General features: G+C 39.3%; 1 protein-coding gene across 1 annotated transcript in view; it reads left to right on the top strand.

The window, feature by feature from the left end:
* Window positions 1–24,448, top strand: part of LOC117083270 (ribosome biogenesis protein BMS1 homolog) — a 49,208-nt gene that overhangs the window by 2,200 nt on the left and 22,560 nt on the right. Inside the window, 12 exon segments of the mRNA XM_033210729.1 lie at window positions 57–265; window positions 1,159–1,349; window positions 2,493–2,572; window positions 5,636–5,824; window positions 6,912–7,054; window positions 7,780–7,901; window positions 8,241–8,428; window positions 9,132–9,271; window positions 11,575–12,332; window positions 12,523–12,624; window positions 13,572–13,729; window positions 17,147–17,228. Of these exon segments, the coding sequence (XP_033066620.1) occupies window positions 90–265; window positions 1,159–1,349; window positions 2,493–2,572; window positions 5,636–5,824; window positions 6,912–7,054; window positions 7,780–7,901; window positions 8,241–8,428; window positions 9,132–9,271; window positions 11,575–12,332; window positions 12,523–12,624; window positions 13,572–13,729; window positions 17,147–17,228 (2,329 nt within the window). The 5' untranslated portion in view covers window positions 57–89.

Genomic DNA, 24,448 nt, shown 5'->3' with positions numbered 1-24,448 from the left:
TGCCTGGATTGTAAAATGCTTCTCCCACCTCTTTACCCCAACCTTCTTCCTTGTAGGTTAGAGTTACTTGTTATTGGTAAATAGCCACAATGGAGACTAAGGACCAGAAAAAACACAGAAAGAAAAACAGTGGGCCCAAAGCTGAAAGGAAAAAGAAGCGGCATCTGCAGGATCTCCAGCTAGGAGACGAAGAAGATGCCCGGAAGAGAAATCCCAAAGCTTTTGCAGTTCAGTCTGCTGTGCGGATGGCTCGATCCTTTCACAGGTATGTTAGGGTACAGTCTGGTCGTTCCTCCATTGATTCTTTTTAAATAGTAGGAGCCTCTCACAGGTGACATTTGGATTCATGAGTCTAGTCCAGCTCCAAAGGACATGGAGATGCGTGGTGTGTGGCTTTCACTAAAACGTGAGAAGCTTTCCCATAGAAGCTGCCTTGCCTCCAGCATCTGCACACTGGTTGGTGTTTATTGCCCAAGATGCAAGAATTTATAGAATTTGTTTGTTCCTAAATTTTAAACTGTTTCTATGGTGATAAGTGTGCTTTTTCCCCCCAGGTATGTTTTATATAGTTGTAATATAAAATACAAAAATTACAGTATTTAATACTAACATAGCTTTATTTAGTGTGTCCTTGTGATATGCCTAGCGGTATACTTTAAACATTATTCAATTAAATGCTTCCAGCAGCCTTACCAGAGTAGGAATCATTCTTGCCCTCATTTTATGGGTAAGAAAACTGAGGTCAAGAGAACAAGTTACCTCCAATCATGTAACCATTAAGTAGGAGAGCCAAATTTAACTCCAGAGCCTCTGCTCTGTTATGATGCACTGCCTCGGTATTTACCTTTTGGTTTTTTAAAAAACTATTAAAATCACTCTTAAAACAGATAATTTAAGGAGTGTTTAATTTTCAGCTCTCTATGCTATTGAAGTCGTCTTGTTACATCTTTATTGAACAGCAGTTATTTGGATGGGGCCAGAAGTTAACAAGTTAATAACTGACAAGTTAATTATGTATTGTCTGTTGTCCTCTCAATAAAATGTGCTAAAGTACTCATATATATGAATGTACTAAAAAAGTCTACTTATAAAGTTGATACCTTTTACTCTATTTTGAAAGTGAGTTTACTATTTATTTATTTTATTTTTAATGAATAGGACTCAGGATTTGAAGACAAAAAAGCATCATATTCCAGTGGTTGATCGAACTCCACTGGAGCCCCCACCAATAGTGGTAGTGGTGATGGGGCCTCCAAAAGTTGGAAAGAGCACTTTGATACAATGCCTCATTCGGAACTTCACCCGGCAGAAGCTGACCGAGATCAGAGGCCCTGTGACGATTGTGTCAGGTAGGGGATGCCGCCACAGACGCAGAGTTGGCGTGGCTGTTGTCATCTGAGGGACATGCATGCGTTTGTTGTTTTCTTGAGTGGAACATGTTAAATATTGTCATATCGTGTTACCTCTCTTATACTTTTACTAAGTTGGCTATAGCTTCAGAAATGGGTAAGTTCCCGGAGATAAGTATGTAATAATGTTCACACTGAAAATGTGCACATGCTTGCCTTATGAAGCCACATTCTGGTGGAAGTGCGAGTGTTCTCTTTTTCCTATGAGAATTGTCTGCTTTGGGAGATGGTGACCTTTCCAAGTTTGAGGGAAAATGAAACAAACTTCCAGTGGTAGAATGGGAAGATGCAGTCCGAAATCTCTTGTCATTGCAATAGTATAGTTGGATTGAGGCTTTTCTTTATCTTTGGAACATCCATATTTTCTTTTCCCTTTTTTGAGACAGAGTCTTACTCTGTGGCACAGGCTGGAGTGCAGTGGTGTGATTACATGATTACAGCTCACTGCAGCCTCAGCCTCCCAAGTTCAAGCAATCCTCCTACCTTAGCCTCCTGAGTAGTGTATGCCACCACGCCTGGCTAATTTTTCTTTTTTTTTCCCTTTTTTTTTTTGGAGAGATGGGGTTTCCCCATGTGGCCCAGGCTGGTCTCAAAACTCCTGGGCTCAAGGGATCCGCCTGCCTTGGCCTCCCACTGCACCCAGCCCATATTTTCTTGACCATTTTCTTTTTACCTTAATTTAGAAATAATTATTGTTATGAATATTCTGTTGCATTATGTTTGAAGATGTTTGTAGCTACAGTGGGAATACGGGAAGTTTTGATAGAGGTAAAGACTTTGGCCTGCAGCTGAACAGCAGGATCATGGTTATCATGGAGCCTGTGCAGTCAGAATTTTCCCCGTTTGAGCACTTTTATTCATCTGGGTAGACTTTTAGTATTATTTAAATTTAGAACACAGTAAGAAAAACAGAATGGAATTTATTTTATTTTACCAGTTTTGCCTATAAAAACGAACTTCTGGTACACTCCTATAAACTTATATGATGTTTTACTGGATGCAGTTAAAAAATGAAAATTAGAGTTGATGGTTAGAGTTTTTCAGGATCTTTTTAAAGTAAAATTTTCATCTTTTTACTTATAGGTAAAAAGCGCAGACTCACCATTATTGAATGCGGGTGTGATATTAACATGATGATTGATCTGGCTAAAGTAGCAGATCTGGTAAGTCAACAGGGGCAGCCTGGGGTGCTGATGGAGACTTACAGCATCGTGATAGGTTATTTATCCCATGATGAAGGGAAGAGAGTCCTATGATTATTAAAGGAATCATGGTCATCATCAGTGATACAGTAGATATGATTGAATTGATGATAATAATTATGGTAATAAATGTTGTTATATTAATAATAAAAATGGAATGTGCACAATGAAATGTATTCCAAAATCTAAAAGCAAATCACAGGATGGAGAAAACCTTTAATGAACACAACTAATAAGAGCTCATTAATATGTATACATATATATGTACAAATATATCATAGTAAGTACCATTTTTTCTTGGACTCTTCCTGGCACTATGCTAACTGCTTTCTACAAATGTAGCTTACATAAATCCTTGATGCACCCTTGAGTTAAGTAGTTATTATCTGTAGTTTACATAAGATGAAATAGAACCTCCCAGCAGTTAAATAACTTGTGTGAAGATGGGACCCTTGTTCCTGATGGTTCCAGAACCTTCATCCTTAATGATAATGCTAAAGTAAGTACATGAATTGCCCTGAAGAAGTGGTCAGAGTTTAGCAATAAAAAATCTAGACAGTACTCAGTGTATGGAAAATGTACACACTCTTGCATTTATGGAAATGATAATGTTCACTATTCTGGTATTCTATTAACTTATGTTTTAAATTAGCAAAAATAAAAACAAATTAGCAAAAAAGTAAGCCATATTGATTAGGAAGTGTGGGGTGAGAGATACCTTGGGTTTTTTTAGACAGCTGTTTGGTGACAAAGAGCTACAGATTTTATACTTTGGCCCAGGAATACTCTTAAAATATAAAGTAAAAAGTAATACAGATTTTAAAGTTGTGCCATTGTAATGTCGGAAAACTAAATAACATTCAAATTTTGAACATGTAATGCTACTATTAGTAAAAATAAGTGTTATTATTAATGTAGTGTAAGTTTACTGAATCTTATGTACTTGAAATGATCAAAATAGTTCATAGAAGTCATTTGTTTCTCTTTTATGTAAAATGTAGCAAGTTTCTAATATTAAAGACATACATATTAAGGATGCCTTTAATTTTATTTTAATTATTATGGATACATAATAGTTATACATATTTATGGGGTACATGTGGTATTTGATAGAAGCATACAGTGTGTGATGATCAAATCAGGGTAATTAGGATATCCATCACCTCAAACATTTATCATTTATTTGTGTTAGGAACATTTCAATTTCATTCTTGTAGTTATTCTGAATTATATGGTAAATTATAGTCCACCCTATTGTGCTGTTGGACACCAGAATTTATTCTGTCTAACTGTATTTTTGTACCTGCTAACCTTTCCCTCTTTGTCCCTCCCTCCCTGCTCGCCTTCCCAGCCCCTTATCCATCATTGAGAGAGATGCCTTTTATGTAAATCTTTTAAAGATTTTTCAAAAGGAACACACACATTTGGTAAAGTACTCTAACTGTAATGCAGGATACACACAATGTGCATTTTTCTTTTTCCTTGGTATAACCAACGGCTGGTCTCTCAGATCCCTGCAGAGCAGTATCCTTCTAGATACATATAAACACACATACCACCCTTTAAAAACACAAATGGTAGCTTATTTTACACACTGTTCTATGCTTTGCTTTTTTCGTATAATGTATCTTGGAGGTATATAATAAGTACGTACTGTAACTCTGCCTCCTTTTTAATATAATATTCCATCTTATGGAGGCACCATAATTTATTTAGCCTAGCTTATGTTGATTGCTCTGCTGTGGGTTGTCAAAGCCTCCTGTGTACAGCAAAGGCACACACAATACGTGAATTTGGGTGTGTACGTGCATGTGTGGATTAGGAGAGTAACCCTGGCTTAGATGACAAAGACTGGCAGCTGAGGGAGTGTTTGTTCCCCGTTATTCCTGACCCTACAACCAGCTGCTTGCCCCCTGGCATTGTGTGGCTTTAAATGTAGTGTGAGGATATTCACCTGTCCTTTGAGCTGGTCCAGTGTTGCTGGAAAGCTGTGCTTGCTGCCTCAGTCCACAGTGGCAGCTGTGCTTTCTCACAAGCCCACCTTCATATATTCTGTGCTTTCGGATTTTGAATGTTTCCTAGTTTAATCAAAGATGGGCCTTTCTGTTTCCATTTTTTTTGTTGTTGTTATTTTTAGTTATCTATGCAAAGATAAGAACAGAAATGTTTTTAATACTTAAAACTAGAAGTTTCCAGGAATCAATTCTGAAATTATTTTGCATCTTTGAAGCATCTTAAAAGTTAAAAATTGGTCTCAGCTGCTTATATTTTCTTATAGACTACCATTCATCATAATCTTACTGTTTTTTTGACCTAATTCTAAAATGGCAGCTATTTAAAAAAAATTTCTTAGAAATTGAGTTATCCAAATTAACATATAAGATAGAGGTTTCCACTGCATACTTCTCAGCGAAAAACAGATTTATTTTTTCTATGAGGAGATTGAAAGAAGAGATTGGTTTTCTGTACATATTTAATATATTTCATTGATTATCACTTTCTTCCCATTCTTTGGATGTCAGAGACCTGTTATTTGGCTTTAAAATACCTCACAGAAAACTTGATTTCTTTAAATTAGAATTTCTTAGGTAAGGGCCAGGTGAGACCCAGCCTTTTCTGAGTTACTTCTCATACATTAAAATTCTTGTAACTGAAGTTTGCATCCTAGTGGACATCATCTTATGGTTGGCTTTTAGAGCAAGTCAGAGGGTGGTGGTTTCTCTGTCTGGGTGATGCCTATGTAGTTATTTGATTTAGTCTGGAGTGTGACTTTTCTGTTGAGGGCCAGATTGTAAATATTTTTGGCTTTGTGGGCCATGTCTCTTGCAGTTACTTAGCTCTGCAGTTGTAGTGCACAGGCAGCCATAGACAAGATGTAAGTGAATTAATGTGGCTATGTTGCAATAAAACTTTAGTTACAAACACAGGTGATGGGCGGGATTTTGCCCATGGCCAATTGCCACCCCTAGTGTAAAGTGGTCTGTTTTGGTAGTTTCTTTGAAAAATGATGTGTTCTGCTTTTAGGTACTGATGCTTATAGATGCCAGCTTTGGGTTTGAAATGGAAACATTTGAGTTTCTAAACATCTGTCAAGTACATGGCTTTCCTAAAATTATGGGAGTTCTCACCCACCTCGACTCCTTCAAGCATAATAAGCAACTGAAGAAGACAAAGAAGCGATTAAAACACAGGTTCTGGACAGAAGTTTACCCGGTAAGAGGAGAAATGATTGTTGGATACTAGCAGTATAATCCTTTTAAAATAGACTGAAGAGGCCGGGCGCAGTGGCTAACACTTGTAATCTCAGCACTTTGTAAGGCAGAGGCAGTCGGATCACTTGAGCCTAGAGTTTTGAGCTCAGGGCAACATGACCAAGCCCCATCTGTACTAAAAATGCAAAAATTAGCCGGGTGTGGTGGCGCGCACCTGTAATCCCGGCTACTCAGGAGGCTGAGAAGTGAGAATTGCTTGAACCTAGGAGGCAAAGGGTGCAGTGAGCTGATATCACGCCACTGCACTCCAGCCTCGGTAACAGAGTGAGACTCTTGTCTCAAAAAAAAAAAGTAAAATTACTGAAGAGACATTATTAAACGTCTCTCTAGGATTCGCCTCCTGAATTCCGTTTGTGTATATTCACAGTCCCTGGCCTCCTGAATTCCTTTGTTTGTGTGTGTGTTCACAGTCTATGGCCTGCTGAATTCCTTTGTGTGTGTGTTCAGCCTCTGGCCTGCTGAATTCTTTTGTGTATGCGTGTTCACAGTCTATGGCCTGCTGAATTCCTTTGTGTATGTGTTTAGTCTCTGGCCTGCTGAATTCCTTTGTGTGTGTGTTCAGTCTTCTGGAAGGTTTCCCTCAAGAGAGTGCTTGTTCTGGGCTTCTTGGTGTATCTCATTTGTCTCTGTACCTGCTGCGCCAGGCAGTGTCTGGCTGTTTTGGGGTCAGGATTTTATATAATAGAATACATCAGAAATTTCTCCTAGTTACAGGACCAGGCACTGCCCCTTCCTTTCTGTACTATTCTGGTCCATTGGCCACAAAACCGTTTCTGTGCTCAGACACCTCACCTCCCTCTCCTCACCATTACTTAGATGGATGCCCCGGCTCAACTGCAGAGCAGTCTGCCTCTGTGGGGTTCTAATAAGTCCTGAAAGAAGCCAGCAAGGCCCTGGAAGCCTCAGGATGGTGGCTTTGCTGGAAGTCTCCCCTCTTAGGATTGCTTCTTGTTTAGAACTTTTATTTTGTTGCTGTATTGATGAGAATTTAATTGAAATTTAATTTTTAATTTTGCTCTAATGTTTAGGGTGCCAAGCTGTTTTACCTTTCTGGAATGGTGCATGGAGAATATCAAAACCAAGAAATCCACAATCTGGGCCGTTTTATTACAGTTATGAAGTTTAGGCCTCTCACATGGCAAACTTCTCACCCTTATATCTTGGCAGACAGGTAAAACATGACTGTAAACTGTTGCTTCCTGGGCCATATATTTCAAAACTAAAAAGGCTAGAAAAAGAACAGTGATAGGATTCATTTTGTGCTGATTTGAATAGTGGAGGTAGAAGTGTAGTTGATGGAAAATGTCTACTTATATCGTTGCTCAAAGATGCTGTGCCTTTGGGAGTAAATTAATTATAAGATGTTTAGGAAAATGGGAGGACTTGGAAGCATTTAAGGCTACAGAGTGTGGCCCCATCCTACATTCAGCCTCAGTTTTGAGTGATGCCGCCTTCGTGCCCGGGTGCTTGAGTCCTTCGTGTGTGCCTTCAGTTTCCTTCCTTTGTGCTCTTCCTCATGTGGTTTTCTCAGCCTGGAATACCCTTTTTCCACCTGCCAGAATCCAAGCCACAGTAAAAATCCCAAAGCACAGGCTTCCCATCTTCCAGAAAGGGATTTTCTAAATATGTTCTTCACTCTCCCACCACCCCAGGTGGACATCATCTCTCTGTCTGGTGTCTTCTGGAATGAAAATGTCACTTTCAGCCTAGAGACACAATGTGTGCCTACCCCTTTTCCGCTGCTGGATGGTGAACGGTGCTTCCTTATTTCTGCATTTTCTAGTTTTCTAAATGATGTGCTTAGTGGACAATAGTGTGATGAGTCATTGACACCTGAAAGGAGGTATAGGAACTTTGGCATTCATTTCTGCTGCATGATTGAGTTTATTTTTCTAGGATGGAAGATTTGACAAACCCAGAGGATATCCGAACAAACATCAAATGTGACCGGAAGGTGTCACTTTATGGTTATTTAAGAGGAGCACACTTGAAAAATAAAAGCCAAATTCACATGCCAGGTATTCTCTTGTTGTAGAACATACTAGAATTACACATAGGATTCTTGGGATGACTTCATTTCTCAGGAAAACTGAAATGACTAAACAAGGGAAGATGGCCTCGCTGGAGGTTTTTAAAGTAACCCAGCTATGTGTAGGCCTGCAGAGGTGTTACCAAATCCCCTCTTCTCTGACCTCTTGTCTTGTAGCTAGAGGGCCACTGTTCCAGTGTGGCACAATGCCCTTCTTTAGGGTCATGGGTTAAGCCCTTGGACTATGGCTCGTTTTTAACCCCCCAGTCAACAGTAGATACTTCTGACTTCTTGTCAGCTGAAGCCTGCTTTTGGTCCTGTCTTCCAGGGGTAGGAGATTTTGCTGTGAGTGACATCAGTTTCCTCCCAGACCCTTGTGCTCTTCCTGAACAACAAAAGAAGCGCTGTTTAAATGAGAAGGAGAAGCTGGTTTATGCGCCTCTTTCTGGAGTTGGGGGTGTGCTGTATGACAAAGACGCTGTCTATGTTGACCTTGGTGGCAGCCACGGTTTTCAGGTATCAGTGAGATGGGAGTCATTTCTCTGAACTCTCATTATTCTTTCTGAATCTATTTTTTAATCACAAAAAATAATATAGTCAGCTTTTATTTATTGAAGATTTTTCTCTTGTACTTATAACAAAGGCCCAAATGCATATTGTAAATATATAGGATAAAAAGAATGCTTTTTTTTCATTGTACCAAGCAGAAGAGTCCTGTCCATTCCTCCTTGATCCATGGCCCCAGCGCAGGCATTGCTGCCATGTGGTGCCTGCACGGCCCATCCCTGTTTGTACAAAATCAGTGTGCTTTTCAGCTCTCATTGGTCTTTTTCTCATTCACAATGGTCTCCTCATTCTGTATTTTAAAGTGGATTTCAAATATTTATTTCTTAGTTCTGAAGTGGAATTTTATTGGGTTAAAATCAGGGTTATTTTAAAATGTTAGAAAAGCTAGCATTGTTGTAGCATTGGAGCTGAGGTTTTTTTAGCTAAGTGTTTAGGTTATCAGGTTATATACTCCCTGAACTTTGGAAAAGTTTAATGAAGATGGGGATCCATTTCAAGCTTTGTTGTAAGGATTTTCTTCTCTGCTTTTTGAGGCATTAAGAAAGGTTCTTAGGAAATGTGTCTAAGATAATTTTGAGAAACTGAGTGAAACCAGTGTCTCTCCAGGATGTTTGTGCTTTTCTCACGTGCTCTTTCTTGGTGATCTTGACAGGACGAGGTGGGGCCCACCCATGAATTGGTCCAGAGTCTCATCTCTACCTACTCCACCATTGATGCCAAGATGGCTTCAAGTCGAGTGACACTGTTTTCTGATTCCAAGCCACTTGGGTCAGAGGATATAGATAATCAAGGGTAAGTCTGCTTTTTTTCTATTTTTAATAAAAAGATGTATTACAGAAGATCATATCACCCATAATTCAGCCATCATAACACATTTTGGTGGGATTCATTCTATGTTGTTTTGTTTTTCTTTGTGTGTGCATGTGTCTCTGAGGGCTCTTCACTTACCTGACATTACAGGGGAGTCTTTTCTTGAAATAAAATACAGGATGCATTTTTCTTTTTTTTCTTTCTTTCTTTTTTTTTTTTTTTTTGAGACAGAGTCTCGCTCTGTCACCCAGGCTGGAGTGCAGTGGCCGGATCTCAGCTCACTGCAAGCTCCGCCTCCTGGGTTCACGCCATTCTCCTGCCTCAGCCTCCCGAGTAGCTGGGACTACAGGCGCCGCCACCTCGCCCGGCTAGTTTTTTTGTATTTTTAGTAGAGACGGGGTTTCACCGTGTTAGCCAGGGTGGTCTCGATCTCCTGACCTCGTGATCCGCCCGTCTCAGCCTCCCAAAGTGCTGGGATTACAGGCTTGAGTCACCGCGCCCGGCCATGGATGCATTTTTCAACAGACCCCAAATATTCCTCAAATACCACGCCATCTTCCATAGGTTGCCTTTTGTGTTTTAAGAGACGTGAGGCCACTTGGCTTTCTTTTGGTGGCCAAAACACTAGAGCAGAGTCAAGGAGTTTGTGCCTGTCCAGAAGCCACATGCCTTGTCTCTGAAAGTTTTATTTAGATTATGCTGTATTATCTCCCGTGGGTAGGTTTCCATGGATGTATGTCTTATGTGAATTATTTTTCAGTCTGGGTTGGGAATCTGTATACCTTTATACATGGTCAATGTTTGCAAAACATTGGTTTTGTTGTATTGATTGATGACTCCCAGTAAAATTTATCTGAAAATTTTGAGGTTATCTAGTTTGTAATTTGTTACAATGTGCATAAACTACCTAGCAGAATGCCTGACAGATACGAAGTGTTCACCGAAAGATCACTCCTTTATAATGAGGTTACTAGCAATTTTCATTTTTGTATATCCTTCTAGTCATCTTTGTCTACAAGAATACTCTGTTCTAATAGTCTAAAATAACATATAATTTTATTTCTATATTCTGAGCATTTCCTTTTTCTATACAGTCTTTATGTAGTCACCATTTTGTTATTATTGGTGTATTCTTTTTTGTGTGTGTGACAAGATCTTGCTCTGTCTCCCAGGCTAGAGTGCAGTGGTATGATCTGGGCTCACTTCAGCCTTGAACTCCCAGGCTCAAGTGGTCCTCCCGCTTCAGCCCCCCAAGTAGCTGGGACTACAGGAGTGCGCCACCACTCCCAGCTAATTTTTTTTTTTTTTTTCCTGGAGATTAGGTCTCACTGTGTTTCCCAGGCTGGTCTCGAACTCCTGGGCCCAAGCAATCCTCCTGCCTTGGCTTCCCAAAGTCCTGGGATTACAGATGTGAGCCACTATGCCTGGCCTATTATTGCTGTATTCTAACTTATCCTTCTCTTTTGGTGTGATTTTCAGTTTTTTCAAATTTATGTTTTCATAATTTTATATATCTTGCTACATTAAATAGCTTCATACAGTTTTCTTTTATACTGTGATTTTAGCCTCCTGATGATTCTTCTCTATCAGTTATGACACTGGTGACTTAAAATGTATGTTCTTCCTCTGTCATTCCTCCTACATTTGTTAGCTGGCATTTTTAACAAAGAGCTTTCACTTCTCCCCTTTATTTCCATATCACTGCTGACTAATGCACTTGCGTTTTGTTCCATAGGTTATTTTCCATCACTCTCATTATTCTTCCTGATGCCTATGCTGTCCCAGATTTGGCCGCAGGAGCCTTCAGCCTGTCTCCTGTGTCCTTTCAACTGTCTCTGTTAGTCTTTGAGCATTTCTTACTTTCTGACAGAACAAGAGGATCCAGGCTCATTTTGCCTTCTTTCTGCCTTGGGCCTGGACTCAGCCATTTCTCTTAAAGATCATGTATTTTTAGCTTAGAAATTAATCAGCTTTCAAAAAAAATCTACAAAACACTCACTTCCCTTTTGAGCAATTTTTTTCTAAAGTTAGATTTTTGTTTTTTAAGGGTTATTCCTTTATTCTCTCTCTAAGTTTTTTTGAAGTGTGGTATTAGGGAACCATGCCCGAGTTTGCTTATTAATTCTTCCATTGTTTATCAAATCATTTTTTCCCTATGCTATGTCATCTTAAACAATTCCTTGACATTTTCTGTTTCTTTGTATTTTTCATTGACCGTATTGCCATTTCTAGATTAGCTGATTAATGTACAAATTGAATTATTTTGTATTTCCTTGGTAATACAGGCTATTGATGCCAAAGGAGGAAAAACAAATGGACTTAAAAACTGGGCGAATGCGTCGGAAAGCCATTTTTGGAGATGAAGATGAATCTGGAGATAGTGATGAAGAAGATGATGAAATGTCCGAAGATGACGAGTTGGAAAACGGCTCTAGTGATGAGGAAGCAGAAGAGGAGGAAGATGCTGAGATGACTGATCAGTATATGGCTGATAAGGGCGTCAAACGACGGAAACTTGGAGAGTTGGAAGAAGACAGTGAAATGGATTTGCCAGCATTTGCTGATAGTGACGATGACCTTGAGAGGAGCTCAGCGGAAGAAGGGGAAGCAGAGGAGGCTGATGAAAGCAGTGAAGAAGAGGACTGCACTGCAGGAGAGAGGGGCATTTCAGAATCAAAGGCTGTTGGAGAAGGTAGTAAAGCAGGGCTGTCGCCAGCTAATCGCCAGAGTGACCATGTGAATCTGGAGAAGTCTTTGCTGATGAAGAAAGCAGTTCTCCTCACTTCCGATTCTGGGCATTGCACAGCTGAAGAGGTATTTGCATCTGAAGATGAATCTGAAGAAAGCTCCTCACTTGGTGCAGAGGAAGAGGACTCAGAAAATGAAAAGGCTATTAGAAAAAAGCTTTCAAAGCCTTCTCAAGTGAGCAGTGGTCAGAAACTGGGGCCAAGGAACTTAATTGATGAGACCAGTGATATAGAAGATTTACTCAAAGAGGAAGAAGATTACAAGGAAGAAAATAATGATTCCAAAGAAACCTCAGGTAAGCTTAAATTTAGTTGGTTGCTGCTATGAACTTGGCTCTCGAAATGGTGCCCAATGGAATGTCTCCATTTGGGGGTCTGTTGATTCTGTGATTTTGTTAACTGTTGAAATGCTGCCTTGTGGATGGATCTTGAGGGAGGGGAGGCATGTAAACAAGCCTAACTGGAGGTTGGCATTGGTCATTTCAGGTGCCCTCAGGTGGAAGGAAGACCTTTCCAGAAAGGCAGCTGAGGCCTTTCTGAGGCAGCAGCAAGCAGCTCCAAACCTCCGAAAGCTTATTTATGGGACAGGTAAAGAATTCTGGTTCAGAGCTGGAAATGTTTTAGTTTCTCTGATTATTTAGATGAGGGAATTGGTTGGAGGATTGGGCTGGTATTGTTGACATCCATAATTGCTGTCCATCACATTTCATGTTTGACAGATGTCTCTAATCATCAGCTTATGAGGACTACACATTGGTCTCATAAAGTAGATTTAATGGGTTTGCTGTAAAACTTGATGCAAATGCTGTCCATTGCATCATGTTATGTCCCCTATTTAAAAGTCCTTCATGAGAAACTTTTTGAGAATTTAGTGCTAGAAAAATATTTCTGACCATAAAAATATTTATTTTTTCCTTTCTGAGAATGAGAACCCTGTATAACACAGTTTGTTCTCCCTTTTGCCCTTGTCTTCTGATTTCATGCTTTATTAAACTTACCTATATGTTCTTTCTGGTAGAATTAATGCAAAAGTAAATAGATAGTGGTGAACTTTTACATTGTGCTCCCTGGTTACTGCACGATAAGATCAAGGCCACATGGTGAGACATTAGGGCTCAGCACACTGCATTGGGAGGGATGTTGTGAACTGATTTTCATTCAGGTTTTGTCTAAGTACACTTAGTGATGAGAGGCTCAACACTCTTTAGAGCTCTTCTTTAATCATCTAAAGCTCTGCTTTTAAATGTCCCTTCCCTCCCTTGACCCCTAGTATTCTCATTCCTCGTCCTCTTAGCTGCTGCCATGCAGGAGTGCAGGAGCCCCACACATGTAGAGCAATAGCTTCCTTGCTCTCTTAACCTGTGACTGCCCTGCCCTCTCAGTGCCTAACTCATATGTGGCCATTGCCATACCCACCACAGACAGAGGCCCTCAGTTCCTGAGTTCGAAGACTCATGGCCTAACTTGTCGAAAACAATGAGTGCTCCAGGGCTGTAGTTTTTGTTCTCACTTTTCTGCCATGGCGTCCTCTTTAGTGGCAGAAGATAATGAAGAGGAAGATCATGATACCCAAGAAGAGCTTGCAGGGTTGTTTCATGTCAACCAGCCTGACAGAGAGTGGAAGCACAAGGCTGACTCTTTGGACTACTCCAGATTTCTTGTGGAGGCCCCCCATGACTGGGATTTAGAGGAAGTAAGGCTGGGTAGTATATTTGATTTAATAGAGAATTAGAGAATTGTTTTAGAATAAGATTATCTGATGTCAATATTGCTTACCTGTTGTTGGCTTCTTCTTTTTACAAGATTACAGGTCATTCTCCCAGATATTGCAGTGGGCACTTCATGCATCCTAAACAGTAACATGTTCTGAGTTTAGTTAGACCATGTACGTGGCCCACGGAGGACAGGTTCAGCTTGCAGTGTGGACAGTAGTGTGCATCTTTATTTTGAAGCATTGCACATAAGTTTTTATACATCAGATGTATTTTTTGTCTTATCACTGGGATATATGTAGCACCCCTGAGTTAACATTTATAGTTTCTACTGTTTTGTAAGCATAGAGAAATCTGTGATACCTCTAAATGTTCTTCCTGCAGCTCACCACTTTGTAATCACACTGGAATTCATTCAGTACTCAAACTCACCACAGCTCAACCTCCTCTGAGACCTCTTCTCTTTCTCTCTCTCTCTCTTTGAGATATGGTCTTGTTCTGCAGCCCAGGCTGGAGTGTAGTGGCACAAGTGTATGATTCAATGCAGCCGCAACCTCCTGGGCTCAAGAGATCTTCCCATCTCAGCCTCCACAGTAGCTGGGACTATAGGCATGAGCCATCAGGCCTGACTAATTTTTACATTTTTTGTAGAGATAATGTTTCACCATGTTGAGCTACTTTCGAACTCTGGGTTCGCGTGATCTTCCTGCCTTGGAACCTCCCAGAGTGCTGGGATTACAGGAGTGAACCATCATGCCAGCCCCTTTCTCTGTATTCCCTTCTAGAATATTCTGATCTTCCAAAGGCTGCCTTCTTTTTTGTCAATTCAGTTTGGCTTAGATGTCACTTCTCACAGAGGCCCTGCTATCATACTGCCTATTGTAATTCGCCAGATAACACTTAGTGCGCTTTATGAGATTTTATTTAACCATTTTTTATGGTGAAATTTAATACAGATATAGAAAACCACGTAAAAACAATTGTTTAGCTTAATGGGTTGCCAGAAGGTGAATATCCCTGTACTCAACACTCAGGCTGGGAAATCAAGCATTGCTGCTCAATTGTGACACCAGCCACAGTCCCCTTCCTCCCTGTAGAAGGAGGTATTGTCCAGCCTCTTAAGGTGATGCTTTCCTTTTCTTCCTGGTTTCTTCCTCCATGCTTCCATAAGCATCATAGTTTACTTTGACCTGAATTTTCATTACTGTTTTTCACTCTATCTTTTAACACTTTTAGTCAACAATCTTTCCTTCCCATTTCTTTTTTTTTGGTTACATTTTATTTAAGAAACCAAGTCTTTGGTCTGCAGAATTTCTTGTATTCTGGACTTTGTGGATTGCTTTGCATCCCTCTGCAGTTTCACAGGCCCTCCTGTATTTCCTGTGAATGGGTACTGAGCAATACTAATAGAACTTCTGTGATGAGCAGAATGTGTATCTGAGCTGTGGGTTGTGGCTACTAAGCTCTTTAAATGTGGCTAATGAGACTGGAGAACTAAATTTTAAATTTTATTTAATCTTTGTTAAGATTAATTTAAATAGCCATGTATTTGTAGTTACCCTGTAGACAAAACATCTAGCAGTTGGACAGGATTTAAATTTGATTTTTATTTTTCAGCAAAACTGCTTCCTAAGTGGTGGTGTTTTCTCATTAGGAGGCGCATACAGACTGGTTGTGTCCTTTTAATGATGTTAGATGTTATCAGTTGTTGGTGCTCAATGCCTAGAACCATCAATTTCTTAAGAACGTAGAGTGGTGGTGTTCTATTCAATCATTTCTCTTTATATATTAGCTGTAATACTTTAAAGAGAAACTTTTCCTCTTCTACTATTCACTTCCATGTATGTAGGGTAAATGCTTGATTCTTTTTTCTTTTGAGACGGAGTTTCGCTCTGTCACCCAGGCTGGAGTGCAGTGACACGATCTTGGCTCACTGCAAGCTCTGCCTCCTAGGTTCATGCCATTCTTCTGCCTCAGCCTCCCAAGTAGCTGGCACTACAGGCTCCCGCCACCATGCCCAGCTAATTTTTTGTGTGTATTTAGTAGAGATGGCGTTTCACCATGTTGGTCAGGCTGGTCTCAAACTCCTGACTTTGTGATCCACCTGCCTCGGTCTCCCAAAGTGCTGGGATTACAAGAGTGAGCCACTGCGCCCGGCCCGTGCTTGATTTTTTAATCAGTTTTTGGAGTGATTCTCCAAAGGATACTTGTTTGTAAGTATCACTGTGATGTCATGGATATAAATGTAGTTAATGTGCCTTGTGCTCCTGCACCTGTTATCCGTTATTGAAGCTCCTCTTTATCCCACCTGTGGCCTGTGAGAGTCTGTGCACACCAGCTCCTGAGACCTTGTGTTACAATCGTAGTCGTTCTGGATCAATTCTTGCTCTGTGATATGAGAGAGCACTTGGAATCACCCATAAGAAGTCCTGATTTATTTTAGTACAAAATGGTATTTCAACATGACAGCCTAGGTATAGGAATGCTTACTGCCATGAGTTGGTCATTACTTCTAGGCCTTCTCAGTGACCCGAACTAGGAGAGTCCATACAGATATTTCCAGTTCACATTCAGGACTACATCTTATTCATTCTTCCACTAGAGAATTATTCCTTGGTTGAATCAGAAGATGATGAAATTAGAGAATCGCATAATTATTCATTTGCTTTATACTCTCTCATTTCTCTTTTCAAAAGTGACTGTGCCATTTTACTTACTCACTGGCACTGTATGTGGGTTCCAGTTTCACCACTTCTTCACCAGCACTTGTTATTATCTGTCTTTTTGATTATAGCCATTCTAGAGGGGGTGAAGTTGTATCTCATTGTAGTGTTGACTTGCATTTCCCTAATAATGATGCTGAACATGTTTACATGTGCTTATTGGCTGTTTGTATATATTCTTCATATTGTTTGCCCATTTCAAAAATTGAATTACTTAGTTGTATGTGTTGTTTATATATTCTGGATATAAGTCCCTTATCAAATACGTAATTTACAAATATCTTCTCCCATTTTATAGGAATTAAGTTTTCAAACAGACAGGTTTAGATTAACAAATAGCAAGACCAACTTTGTAAACTACTGTCTCATTGCATCGCCTTAGAAACCTTAATACAATTGAAAATTAGTTGAATTAGTAATTATCTGTTTGTTTACTTATGAGGTTAGTAGACTAGTAGTATTTAATACTTTCCCTATCTGCTGCTTAATGTGTTTTATCTCTGCAGTTACACTGTCTCCATCAAAGGTAAAGTTATTTCCTAGACTCATTTGGAATGAGAATATCCATGAAGGTGGGAAATATTTAAAGGCAAGTTGTTGCCTACTGCCATTTCTTAGAGTTGTTTTGCTGAGTGATTGGAACATCTCACCTAAGTACTCACCTTTCTGCATAAGGCTATGAACAGTCTCAGAGATTGTTTCGTGGCTGGAAAGTGGGAAGACGATAAAGATGCAGCCAAGGTCTTAGCAGAAGATGGTAAGTAAAGAGCTGGGTTCTTCAGGAACACTGGCTTCTCAAACTTTATTTTCTTCTGTATCTTAGACAATAGTGAAATTGAAAATAATAGTCACTTGTGAAATGCTTTGGGGAATTCGGACAGGAGTAATGAGCCAGGTAATATTCTGGTTTTTCCTTTTATGATGATCTTATTTTCTCAGTTGGCCAACTGATTTACTACATATGGACCTTAAAAGTGAGAAACTTTCCATAAATTTTATCATGTGTTTGTTAAAAACAGATTTCGTGTGATGTGAAAAATATACACAAATAGCATTTATAATTTTCTTTTGATAATAAAGATAGTATGCATTGTGGAAAATTTAGAATGAAAAATACAGAACATACCGGAATTCTACCAACCTATAAGGAAAACTTTGTTAACTTCTTGAAGTATTTACTTCTAGTCAGTTAAAAATCATGTGTAGAAACCTTTTTAGTTGTACTCCATGTAACTTTTGACAGGAAGATTGCTTAAGTGATGTACTTTATATAAATTTTGTCATCAAATTTTTTCAAAGGTTTCATTTTTATTATTTGAATATCATACCATAATTCAAGTCACAATTTTTTCAACATCTAAGTAGTTTTGTACTTTGCTCATTTTGTAAAGAACTCCACACTGAACAACTTTGAAAAAATTATTGGCTCACACTTTTTTCGCTTTGTTACCCAGGCTGGAGTGCTTTGGTGTGGTCATGGCCCACTGCAGCCTCAGCCTCGCAGACCCAAGTCTCCTGAGTAGCTAGGACCACAGGCTTGCATCACTATACCCAGCTAATTTTAAATTTTTTTGTACCAACAGTCATTTTCTGTTGCCCAGGCTGGTCTCAAACTCCTAGGCTTAAGAGATACTCCTGCCTCAGCCTCCTAAGTAGCTTGAACCACAAATGTGTACCACCATGCCTGGCTAATTTTTAAATATTTTGTACAGATGGGGGTCTTGCCATGTTGCCTAGGCTGGTCTTGAATTCATGGGCTTAAGCAATCCTCCCGTCTTAGCCTTCTAAAGTGCTGGGATTATAGGCATGAGCCACTGTGCCTAGTCTGTAGTATTTTAATGTATTCTTTACATACATACAATTTTTTTTCTGGACTTTCTAGTTTATATCATTGATCTCTGTTGGTTCATTTATTATTTCTATAAATTAGAATCCTATGTAGCTTTATCACGTTATTAAGATACCAGTTATTAAAACTGTGTCTCAACAGTTTCTTTCTCTTTTTTTTCTGCTGGGGGGCGTTTTAAAGGATTCTCCTGACTATTCTCACTTCCTTAGGGTTTTTTCCATAGGAACTTAAGAATCGTCTTTTGTTTTCAAAAGAAAGTGTGGTGGGTTTCTTTTTTAATCACTTTAGTGAGGTATAATTGATGGTAAACTACAGTGTTTAAAGTGTAAAATTTGATAAGCTTTAATATGTGAATATACCATCGCCACAATCAAAATAATGAACACATTTATCACCCTCACAGTTTTCTTACACCACCGTGTAACCCTCCACCCTGTCCTCTTCCATCGCGAGGTACATTCAGCTGCCTTGTGTCACTATTCAGTAGGTATTCCCTTTAGAATTTAATTGAAATGGGATCCTACAATATGTACTCTTTTCTGTCTAACTTCTTTTACTCAGCATGATTATTTCAAGATTCATCCATGCTGTTGCATCTTCATTTGTTTTTGTTGGCTAATGGGTAGTCCACTGTATGATGTATAGCAATTTATTTATCTCTTAACCTGTTAATAAATAATTTTTTCCAGATTTTAGCTATTATGAGTAAGGCCGCTGTGAACATTTTTGTAGAAGTCTTTATATGAACCACCACTTTTATTTCTTTTGGGTAAATAAGTAGTTCAGAATGGACTAAATGGGTCATATGATAGGTACACATTTAATTTTTTAAGAAATTACCCAACTGTTTTCCAAAGTGTTTACACCATTTTCCATTGCCACCATAATTTTATGTGACTTCCGGTTGCTTCACTCTACATCTTTTCCAGTACCTGGTAGTATCAGTCTTTTTAAATTGTAGGCGTTCTTTTAGGCGTAGAGTGATATCTTGAAGTTTTAGTGACTAATGGTTTCGGGCATTTTTTCATGTGCTTATTTCCATCTGTGTCTTCTTTGATGAAATATCTGTCCAAATTTTTTGCACATTATTCTAATTTGGTTACATTCTAAGACATTTTATGTATTTTTGATACAAATTCTGTATGACATGTGATATGCAATTATTTTTGCCTAGTGTGTGCCTTGTCTTTTCTATTTTTAATAGTGTTTTTCACAGAGCAAAGTATTTAATTTTGGTGTAGGTCAATTTATTAAAAAAATTTTTTTTCAGGGGGAATGGAGTCTTGCTCTGTCTCCCAGAGTGTGATGCGATCTCGGCTCACTGCAACCTCTGCCCGCTGGGTTCAAGCCATCCTCCTGCCTCAGCCTCCCAAGTAGCTGGGATTACAGGCACCTGCCACCATGCCTGCCTAATTTTTGTATTTTTAGTAGAGATGGGGTTTCGCCATGTTGGTCAGGTTGGTCTTGAACTCCTGACCTCAGGTGATCCACCCGCCTCAGCCTCCCAAAGTGCTGGGATTACAGGCATGAGCCACTATGCCCTGCCCAAAATTTTCTCTTATGGACTGTGCTTTTGATAGTGTATGTAAGAAATCGTTGCCTCACCCAACGTCACAAATTGTCTCATATATTCTATAAGTCTTACAGTTTCAGGTTTACATTTAGGTCTATAATTCTTTTTGAGTTAATTTTTTATAGGGTGTTGGGTATGGGTTTAGGTTCCTTTTGACTTATTGATACCCACTTTTCCCAGCACCATCTGCTGGAAAACTATTTTTTTCCCTGTTGAATTGCGCTGTATTGGTTGGCCATATTATGAGTGCATATTTCTGGGCTCTCTGTTTTGTTCCATTGATGTATTTGTTTATTTTTGTACCAATACCAACACTGTCTGTGTTACTTACAGCTTTACAATTAGTCTTGGAATTGGGTAGTTTTTAACTTTAGGTAGTTTTTCAAACTTTAGTCTCCTTTTCAAAGTTGTTTTGGTTAATCTAGGTTCTTTGCATTTTCATATACATTTTAAGATGAACATGTCAATTGCTATAAAAAAGCCCACTGCAATTTTGATTGGGAGTTCATGGAACTTGTAAACAATTTGGGAAAATTGACATCTTAACCACATTGAGTTTTCTGATCTATGAACATAGTAACTCTCCATTTATCTTGTTCTTTACTTTCTCTCAGCAAGGTTTTCAGGATACAGGTCTTATATCACTCTCAGCAATTTATTTTCATATCAACTTGTATTTATGTATAGCTAATATATAAGAAATGCAGTTGATTTTTTTATATTGATCTTGTATCCTGCAATCTTGCTAAATTACTTGTTTGTTCTTTTTTTTTTTTGAGACAGAGTCTCGTTCTGTCACCCAGGCTGGAGTGCAGTGGCATGATCTCAGCTCACCGCAGCCTCTGCCTTCCAGGTTCAAGCAATTGTCGTACCCCAGCCTTGCGAGTAGTTGAGATTACAGGCAGCCACTACCACGCCCGGCTAGTTTTTTTATTTTTAGTAGAGATGCGGTTTCACCACGTTGGCCAGGCTAGTCTCAAACTCCTGACCTCAAGTGTGTGTTTGGAGGGGAGGGGTAAACTTTGACTAAACAATATTCATGGTTTTCTAAGTAAATACTTCTTACTACCCCAAGGATTCTTTTCTTTTATGCTGCTTTTTCTCCTGTTCTGCGTGGGCTTCCAAGTTCTGCTTTGACCTTTCACCCTGGTCCAATCTCATATGGTTCCCCCAGTTTCTGTGCGGGATGGTTCTGGGAGCCAAGCAGGATTCTCTCTATCTACAGAAAGGCTGAGATAGATCCCAGTGGTTTTACTTTCTTTCTTTCCTTTCTGGATGACTTAATTTTTCTTGTCTTACTGCCCTGGCCTAAACTTCCAGGACAGTGTGGATTAGAAGTCAAAGTAAACATCCTTGCTTTGTCCTGATTTTGCTTGTTTTCCACGTGAATTTAAGAATCACCTTTTCTGGCTGGTCGCAGTGACTCACGCCTATAATCCTAGTACTTTGGGAGGCCGAGGCGGGCAGATCACGAGGTCAGGAGTTTGAGATCAGCCTGGCCTGGTGAAACCCCGTCTCTACTAAAAATACAAAAATTAGCTGAGCATGGTGGCACATGCCCGTAATCCTAGCTACTCAGGAGGCTGAGGCAGGAGAATTGCTTGAACCCAGGAGGCAGAGGTTGCAGTGAGCTGAGATCACGCCACTGCACTCCAGCCTGGGCGACAGTGCGAGACTCCATCTCAGAAAAAAAAAAAGAAACACCTTTTCTATTTCCAAAAGAAAAGTTTGTGGTACGTTTTTTCCTAATTAAACTTTTAAGTTTGAGGTAATTGTAGATTGACACGCACTTGAAAGAACGAATACAGAGAGATCTCCTGTATCTTGTACTATAGCACTATCTATATATATGCACTGTGTATACTATGTGTACTGTAATACAAGGTCACAGCCTGGATGCCAACATTGATACAATCTGCTGATCCTATGTAGATTTTTCCAGTTTTACCTGTGTGTGTGTGTGTGTGTGTTTTACATGTGTGCGTATATACTTATGTGCTCTTTTATCACATGTGTAGGTTTGTGTGTCTACCAACAGTTAAGATACAGAGCAGTTCCATCACAAGGATTGCTTGTATTGCTGTTTTATAAACATACCCACGCCCCTGCTGTTCCCCAGCCCCCAGTTCCTTCCCTTGTGAACCATAATGTGTTTTCTGTTTCTACAATTTTGTCCTCTTCAAGAATGTTAAATAAACAGAATTATAACAGTCTATAACCTTTTGGGAGGGGCTTTTTTTCACTCAGCATAATTTCCTGGAGATCCATTCATGTTAGTGTATGTACCATAGTTCATTCCTTTTTATTGCTGAATAGTGCTGCATTGTATAGATGTACTGTTTTGTTTAACCATTCATCTGAGATCAAGCTGGGTTGTTTTCAGTTTGTTTTGTTCTGTGTTTTTTAAAGAAAGAGTCTTGCTCTGATGCCCAGTCTGGGGTGCAATGGTGCGATCTTGGCTCCCTGCAGCCTCGACCTCCTAGGCTTAAGTAATCTTCCCACATCAGCCTGCCAAGGATCTGGGACCACAGGCATGGACTACTGCACCTGGCTAATATTCATATTTTTTGTAGAGATAGGATCTTACTGTGTTGCTCAGGCTGGTCTTGAACTCCTGGCCTATTTTCAATTTTTGACTATTAGAATTGAGCTACTATGAACACTTGTATACAAGTTTTTGTGTAAATATGCACTTCCCACTTTTCTGGGAAATAAATGCCCAATACTGCAATTGCTGGGTCATATGATAATGGCACAGTTTCATAGGCGACTGCCAGAGTAGTTGGGCCATTTGATGTTTCTACCAGCAATTATGTGAGTGATCCAATTTCTTTACATCCTTGCCAGTGTGTGGTGTTCTCACTGTTGTTTATTCTAGCTATTCTAATAGGTATGTGATATTTTATTGTGGTTTTAAGTTACACTTCCCTGATGACTAATAATGGTGAGCATTTTTTCATGTGTTTATTTGCATTTTTATATCTTATATACAGATATAAAATATCTGGGGATGCCTTTGGTTTTTTTTTTTTTGCACTTTTAAAAATTGAGTTGGGTTGGGTACTGTGAGTTCATTACATATTTAACTCCATTGTCAGATGTGTGATTTGCAGATATTTTTTCCTAGTCTGTAGTTTTCACTTTCTTAACAGGGCCTTTCACAGAGCAAAAGTTTTTATTTTTGATGAAATCCAATTTACCAGTTTTTGTTTGTTTGTTTGTTATAGGGAATATCAAATTTGTTTCAAGTGGAGGAACTATTTCCTATTCTTTGATCCTGAAGCTTTTCTCCTATGTTGTTTTCTAAAAGTTTTTTTTTTTGAGATGGAGTCTTGCTCTGTTGCCCAGGCTGGAGTACAGTGGCGTCATCTCAGCCCACTGCAACCTCTGCCTCCTGGGTTCAAGGGATTCTCCTGCCTCAGCCTCCTGAGTAGCTGGGACTACAGGCGCATGCCACCACATCTGGCTAATTTTTTGTATTTTTAGTGGAGATGGGGTTTCACCGTGTTAGCCAGGATGGTCTCTATCTCTTGACCTCGTGATCTGCCCACTTCTGCCTCCCAAGGTGCTGGGATTACAGGTGTGAGCCACTGTGCCTGACCCTAAAAGTTTTGTAGTATTTTTCATTTTGTCTTTACACCCATGATCTATTTTGATTTTATGAGATATGAGGCTTAGGTCAAGGTTTATATTTTCGCCTGCGGTTGAATAATTTTTCTAGCACCATTTATTTTATTGAATTGCTTTTGACTTTTGTAAAAAGTTAGTTGAGCATCTTTGTGTGAATCTATTTCTGGGTTCTCTTGTTCCACTGACTTCATGTGTTAATCCCTTGGCCAGTACCACCCTTGCTGTCTAGGTTCCTGTAGCTTTATAGTCAGTGTTAATGTTGAGTAGAGTGACTCGTCTTACTTTATTCTTATTTTTCAAGATTGGTTAAGCTATCCCAAGGCTTGTGACTTTCCATATAAATTTTAGAATAAACTTGTTTATGTCTACAACAACTTAGCTGGGATTTTGATAGGGATTGCATTAAACCTATAGATCAGTTTGGAGGAGAATCTTTTTCTAGTTTGAGTATTAAAATATATGAACACAGTATACTTATTTATTTTAGTTTTTTAATTTCTTTTGTCAGTATTATGATTTTCAGCACACTGGTTGGAAATATGTTTTGATAAGTTTAGACCTAAGTATTTCATTTTGATTGATTTTCATTTGTCTTTTATCCTGCTAAACTCACTTATTAGTTGTAGGAGGGTTTTGTTTTGTTGTGTTTTTGTAGATTGCCTGGAATCATCTATACAGAAAATTGTGTAGAAAACATAGGGACAGTGTTATTTCTTTTCAATCTGTATTTCTTTTTTTTTTTTTTTTTAATTAAATTGTTTGGGGATAGAGATGGGGTCTTGCTATGTTGCCCAGGCTGGTCTCAAATTCCTGAGCTGCAGTGATCTGCCTGCCTCAGCCTCCCAGAGTGCTGAGATTACAGGTTTGAGCGACCTCTCCCGGCCTTCTTTCTGTTTTAAAATTTTCTGCCTTAATTCAGTGACTG

The sequence above is a fragment of the Trachypithecus francoisi genome, unplaced genomic scaffold (genome assembly GCF_009764315.1).
Source record: "Trachypithecus francoisi isolate TF-2019V2 unplaced genomic scaffold, Tfra_2.0 Contig00316, whole genome shotgun sequence".
Taxonomy (NCBI): Eukaryota; Metazoa; Chordata; class Mammalia; order Primates; family Cercopithecidae; genus Trachypithecus; species Trachypithecus francoisi.
The sequence above is the reverse complement of the archived record's forward strand: the minus strand, read 5'-3'. Positions and strand labels throughout refer to the sequence as shown.